The 7,120-nt window shown below is 32.8% G+C and overlaps 1 protein-coding gene across 5 annotated transcripts in view; it reads left to right on the top strand.

Annotated features, from left to right (window-relative positions):
• The window catches only part of LOC117125343 (integrin alpha-9-like), a 61,345-nt gene that overhangs the window by 33,724 nt on the left and 20,501 nt on the right, over window positions 1–7,120 (top strand). For all 5 annotated transcript variants that reach the window (XM_033271817.1, XM_033271815.1, XM_033271816.1 and 2 more), the window contains 4 exons: window positions 3,618–3,726; window positions 5,314–5,408; window positions 5,969–6,105; window positions 6,914–7,071. In XM_033271817.1, the coding sequence (XP_033127708.1) occupies window positions 3,618–3,726; window positions 5,314–5,408; window positions 5,969–6,105; window positions 6,914–7,071 (499 nt within the window). The remainder of the gene's footprint in view (window positions 1–3,617; window positions 3,727–5,313; window positions 5,409–5,968; window positions 6,106–6,913; window positions 7,072–7,120) is intronic.

Raw genomic sequence — 7,120 nt, 5'->3', positions numbered from 1 at the left:
AACAAATCGTTTATTTAATGTTATTTAGATAGTTAATTCTATTAAACAATGTATGCACAAATAACTTTGGAAGGCAATTACTCAAAATCATGTTTATCTTGACTCTAAGAGTGCTGTAATTTCACTTTTCAATAACTTAATTTTAGGCTTGAAATGTCCAATTTCAATGAATGACCCCTCATTTTAAAGATCACATACTGTACTCAGGTATCTGAAAATACTAATAACTTGAATTTCAATTTTTGCTACAACTTAGCCATTTTGCCACAACGTGCCTCAAATATGGTAAAAATACAATTAAAAATAGAATATTATAGGTGTAGTATTTGCCCAACCTGACGTGAAAATGTACTGAATACTCAGTACATGTGAAAACACTTGCGAAAAAACATTTGCAAGTTGTTCCTGGGTAGGGCTCGAACATACGATCTTTAGATCACTAGTCTGGCATCATACCTCAGACCACCTAGCTTGCGCCTGATGGCCAGGGTTTGAATTTGAGCCCAACTAACCAACTGCAATGTGAGTGGTAATAGTTATTGCGTGATGGAATAGACATTAACTGGATATGCGTCAGGAGAATCAATTATAGGTGTACTTTTTTTACACCTCTACACTAGATTCCCCTGATGCAAGTACAGTTATTGTCAATTCCATCATGACAATAACAATTACCAGAAATAGAATAGGAATTTAATCACTACTACTACAAAAATCGTTAAACTAATTTCAAAGGATATAGGAACATTGATATTTATGCTTCTTTTAATTGGAAAGAAATATCATATAAAATTTCTAACTGAACCTAATAAAATAAAATAATCAATTCTAATGTATTTTTATTCTGAAACAAGTATAAGTAACTCAACATTGTCCTATATATTTTATCAAATCATAGTATAGTACAGTTATAAACAATGACTATTTGATTGTGGTTCTGAAAATCATAATTAATGCAAATGTATTTTCATACTGAAATAAGTTTAATTAGGTCAAATTAAAAAAAAATACTTGTTTAGCATCACATCTCAACAAAATTTTAGGTGAGGAGGGGGCCTTTTTTTTTTCTTTTTTAATCAATCTACAGTATCAGTTATCTATGAATTCGTGTCTTGGATTAGGTGCTCAGTTAGCTGTGCCATGATCCTATATTTTGACTTTTCAACATCATGAACAAAGTAAATCCAAACAAAGAAATTGTTCCAAAAATATTATATTTTCCATTTCATTTAGAAAACTAAAAGTGTTAAAATTAATCATTTTCAGTAGGCTTACAATAAATATTACACATGGTTGGTAAAATCATTGTTTTAATTAACTTAAAATAGGCTATACTTATTTTGATTAGCATTTCCTGGACACATTTTTAAATAATAACACAAAAATTCAGGTGGGGTTGGTGATGCTAAACAAGTACGGTATATTTTTTTTATTTGGCCTTAACTTACCATAGACCGAGGCCTACAGTATGTTTGATTAAATCATGATATACTGTAGTAGGATTATGCATACTGACAAAATTTGTGATTGCGGTCTCTGAAAATCTAAATCCAGCAAATTTTCTCTAGGGAAGTTAGTTATCTTGTTATCATGCTGCCACATGTTGGAATTCTCATGGGAAACGTTGCACTTGTTTCCCATTGGATGTCATCTGGTGTCCATTATACAACTTAACAAGCAGTACTAGAAATGCCAATAATTATGCTATGAAGTTGAGGGCACTAGATATAAGCAATGGACCAAATAATTTTTTAAAATAAGTAACAAATAATATTGATGTAAAGTGTAGGACAAGGGGAAAAGTCACTATACTAAATGAAGTTTCAGATTTTTCATTTTGAATTGACAATACGCTAAGTCTGATATGGTAAAATGGTGGGTGGATGTTGGATCAAGGCTATTAGTACACACTACTAACAAATTCTTATAATATATCGTGAATTTGGATATCTTTATGTTTTATTTTATTTTATTTTATTTTTTTACTATTGCATACAGTAATGTTCATTGCGAATCAGCCTGTTCATGGTATTTAAAATTTGTTACTGTTTCACTGTAATCAATGTATTTGTTCACTGCAATTTAGATTCCTTGATGCTTTAGACAGTAAATAATCAACATACAATATTATAATAATTATAATACAAAAGATGTATGTTACATATTAATGACCTCAGTACTTTTTCATGAATAGTAGATGTGTTTTATAATAATTTTTTCCCTACATAGCGCATTTAGCCTCAATACCCTTATTCTGACATTATCATCACCTTAGTCATTTGATCATATAATAGATATGGAACAGTTCCCTAAGGGATAATATTCCACTAAAAAAAAAACCATATATAGTAGAGTAGGCAGGGACACAAAACTTAATCATAAACTAAAAGCCTGCAATCCTCATTAATCTACAAATAAATGACTATAATATAAAATTAATATAGGGATTATTATTATACAACCCAACAATTCTATGATGATCCTATGTTGGCATTTAGACCTGCTGTACCAGGTACCAACTTATACTTGGTAGAGAGAAAGACAGTGTGATACATTGATTTCTTGGATAAAATCCACTGGGCAGTCAAAAATTGAACTTTTATCTTATAATTGAGAGCTATAGTATTCACAAAGCTAAGCCAATGTTTCTAGGTCCTCTTGTGAGGAGTTAGAAGAAAATTATAATACAAACATTTTGGGATTTAATATTGATGTGTGAATGTCACTCGCTGTAAGGGCAAATATTTTCACCCATAATGCACTCAGGATAATACAATGGATGATGTTAGCCCAACGTATGGCTAGAAAAATTGGCACCATTACAAAGTGATATCAGATTAACCCATATTTGAGTGGAAGTCAAAGATATATATAGGCCTAAATGGTAATAAAAAGTTGATGACTGTCTATTGACATATCAAGGTGAATTTCCTCAATGACAAATTACTTCAATTTGATTTGATGTAACAAAAACAAAGGTAGGAAGGAAGTTTTGAAGTGCATTCCCTGATGCCATGTGTTTATTTTGATGATGATGTCATTCAACAAATCAAAATCAAGAGATTAACCACAAAATAGAATGAAGCTGTATTAGTTAATGTCATACCATGCTATTCATTACACTTTTTTTGTAAGAACACCAAGGCTGAAATTACTTAAAAATAAGAACAAAATAAGAACAAATTGAGGCTGAGGTAAACTGTCAATTTGTGATTTATATTTTTGATAGAAAAACCAACACATCACTTGTCATAAACATTAGCAGTAGTAGGTTTGATACTGCTGTAAAATCATAATGTTCAATCTTTGAAAATGGGAATTAAATTAAGAACAAAATAAGAACATTTGAGCCGAAAATTGGCAACAAATATTAACACTGAGCCTGGGCAAAACCTTATGGTTCTTATAAAAAAAAAGTGTATGATACTAATGCAGTGCTATGCAATGCCATGCAGGACTATGCAATGCCATGCTATGTTGTGCGATACTATGCTATGGTATATGATACCATGCTGTATAGTACCATCCTATTCCATGCTATGCGATGCCATGCAATAATACTATGATATACCATGACTATATTCTATTATTCATTATTTATTGATTTATATTTCTAGGGAATCCTCCGGCAGTTAGATGTAAAACTTAGTGGTTCAGATGCCTTGAATGCCAGATTTGGTTCAGTAATTGAAAACATTGGTGATATCAATCAAGATCGATATGATGGTAAACAAATAATAATAAAAATAATACTAATAATAAAAATAATATTTATTTTTATAGAGCATTTTCAGATTTACATTTGTTCAATGTGCTTTACATAAAAGATGATAAAATACAATATTGAAAATATAGCTATTAAAAATTTAGCTTGTAGCAAGTAGTAATTCCCTTGTAACAGGGAATTGTTTACTATTGAAATTCACTACAGTAAACAACTCCATGCTTATAGTAAATACCTTACCCTACTGTAACTTGAAGCAAGAAGTGTGCAACAAGCTTGCAACATGTAGCTAGAATGCAAGTAGCTTGATGCAAAATGTTTGAAGCCAGGAGCTCGACAAATACTGTACCAAGTAGCTTGTAGCAAACAACTTTTAAAATATCATGAAGATTGTATAAGTAGTAGATTTGTTTTTATAAAAACAATACAAGAAAGCAATATAACCAATCTTTCCTGCATGTTGTTACAGTAAATTACATTATGACAATATTGAAATAATGCCAAATAATTGATCATAAGACAGAACCAATTATTTCTCAAATATAACTTTTCAATTTGCACTTCAATTTCTTATGTTCTATGCTAGGCCTGTCCAGTGCTCTCTCCCTATCTCAAAAGTATGTAATTTTAAATTTCCTGCATTGATCAATATTTCCTTTGATGTTTTATTTTTAACTACAGTAAGGACACTGAATGTATAAATAACTTTTGAATATACATTTTACAACTAGCTGAGTGATTAGATTTTATACTGTATCTAATAATTAGATTGAGATGCATGATATTAAGGGAACGGAAATTCTGAAATGGCATTAAAAAGGGAATCCGGGCCAAATACTGTTACTGACATTACGTTGATGCGAATGATAAACATGAGAATATATTTTGAGGAGAAAATTAAGTTTAAAAAAAATCAGTTGGAGAGAGAAAGTTTTAAAGGAGAACGGGAAGGAGTAGGAAGAGAAGATATCGTATGGAGGAGGGAAAGCTTTAGTGGCATGGAAAAATCCAGTGAGAGGAAAATGTCCAGTGAAGAGGGAAAAATCCATTGGGATAGATAAATATTCAATGGGACAGGAAAAGTACCTTTACTACAAAGGGAAAAATATCTATCAATGTACAGTACAGTCAAGCAGAGCAGCTTGGGGAGAATGATCTAGTGGAATGGGAAGATCAAATGGGATGGGAAGGGCAACTGGGATAGGAAGTCAAATGGGATGATAAGGTCCAATGGGATAGGAAGGTCAAATGGGATGAGAAGGTCAACTGGGATAAGAAGGTAAAATGGGAATAGAAGGTCAAATGGGATAGAAAGATCAAATGGGATGGAAAAATCCCATGAAAGGATATGATCCAGTGGGAAGGGAAAGTTTAGTATGGGAACGGATCTATAGGAAAGGGAAGATCGTTGGGAAGACGATGATCCAAAAGGAGAGGGAACAATCCAGCTAGTGGGAGTGGAGAAGATCATGTGAAAGAGGGGATGAAATGGGAGGAATTCCCACACCCTTCACAGCTTTCCAAATTCTGTCATTTTTTTGATTAAAATAATTTTAAAGTGAATTATTTCTTTCTGTATTTTTGCATAGATGTTGCGATTGGAGCACCATACGAGGATGAGAATAGGGGTGCGGTGTACATTTATCAGACATCATATTCTGGAATTAGAACTCAATACTCACAGGTACACTGGTTTTCAATCAAATTTATTATTGTTTTTTAATGTTCAGACTTCGAAATTTGGAGCACAGCTTATCATTTGGCTGTTTAATAATAATAATAATAATAATAATAATAATAATAATATGATTAAGGCGCTTCACAATGTCTACAGCCACCTAATATCTAAAAGTTTTACAAAAATAGAATTATCCTAATGTTTACAAATAATTAAAAAGAAACAAAAGGTAATTGAAATTATATATATATGATATAAAAATACAAGAATAATTTGCAAAGCCTTATTAAAATATGAATTATTTTAATGTTACAATTGATACAGCATTATTTTACAAGTATTATTATTATTTACAACTTGAAAAAAAGCAAGATTATAATTATTATTATTATACAATATTATAGAAATGTGCAGAATAATTTATTGTGGAATAAATCAGATATGTGTCAATTTTAGTTTGTAGAATAGATTTTGTAGAGTAAATAAGTAGAGGACATAATGATTAAATATGAAATAGAGTGTTTATCTATAGAATTTTGACCTATTTGACCCTCCATACATTGCAGAGAATTTCAGGGAGGCAAGTTGACCCTTTTGTGAAATCATTTGGAAGCTCCATCTCAGGCAAGGTTGATGTTGATGGTAATATTTATCCCGACATAGCTATAGGCGCCTTTCTACAAAATAGAGTGTTTGTTTTGAGGTAAGAGAAAAGATGCATTTTGGTGTAAATTTATTAGGCTATCATATACAAAGTTGGTGGGATTATTAAGTATAATTCAAAGAAATACTGTCTCTGGGAAAATCTAGTAGAATTCCCCAAAGTAATCATTTAAAGTATTTAAATGATGAGAGAAGTTTTCACCTTCCTATGGCTACGGTCACACTAGAGTCTCAAGCCTGGCTTGACTCACCGCAGGTGAGATTTCAAGCCACTAGGCTCAAAATTCTGGGTCGGTCACACTTTACCTGAATTTAGTTGGATTGACCTCCAAATTAGGAAAGTCGAAACAGGAAGTTAGAGTGCCGCTACAATCGAAATACCGGCCCCGCGCACGAATCTAGATGATCTAGGCCTAGGCTGGGATGTAATGGCGATGCTAGTTTCCGGGTTGATAAGTGCATTTATAAATGACAACTGATGATTTCCGCGGGTTTTTTATTCAAGAACTTCTAAACGCAACGGCTTCATCGACTGTGATTGGTCAACAGCCGACGAGGAAATGTCAATCCCGGTCACGCCAGGGTTAATCCAGGGTCAATCTGCGTACTGAACCAGGATCGAGATAGGTAGATTGAGATCGAGGTGACGCCAGGCGCAAGTTGATCCTGGTACGTTCACATTACGAAAATCTCACCCGCGGTGAATCAAGCCAGGCTTGAGACTCTAGTGTGACTGTAGCCTATGACATTTTTCTATTACAGTAACTTTAAATCTATCTTTATTTTACAATTTTTCTTTATTTAGGAAAGAAATGTAAACAAATATTCTTAAATTTACCCCCTTGCAGAACACGGCCTATTGTACATATGGAATCCACTATGACGATCACTCCGAACCCCATCAACAAAAACAACTCCAACTGCCTGGTTGCAGGCAAGACTGCGGTTTGTTTGAATTTACAAGCATGTCTACGTTACACCGGTATAGCAGTTCCACCATCTCTGAGTAAGTTTATTCAGTAACAGTTCCAGGGGGAGTGGAGTTAGGCACAGAC

The sequence above is a fragment of the Anneissia japonica genome, unplaced genomic scaffold (assembly GCF_011630105.1).
Source record: "Anneissia japonica isolate Jap-2015-1 unplaced genomic scaffold, ASM1163010v1 scaffold315_len769609_cov171, whole genome shotgun sequence".
Taxonomy (NCBI): Eukaryota; Metazoa; Echinodermata; class Crinoidea; order Comatulida; family Comatulidae; genus Anneissia; species Anneissia japonica.
The sequence above is the reverse complement of the archived record's forward strand: the minus strand, read 5'-3'. Positions and strand labels throughout refer to the sequence as shown.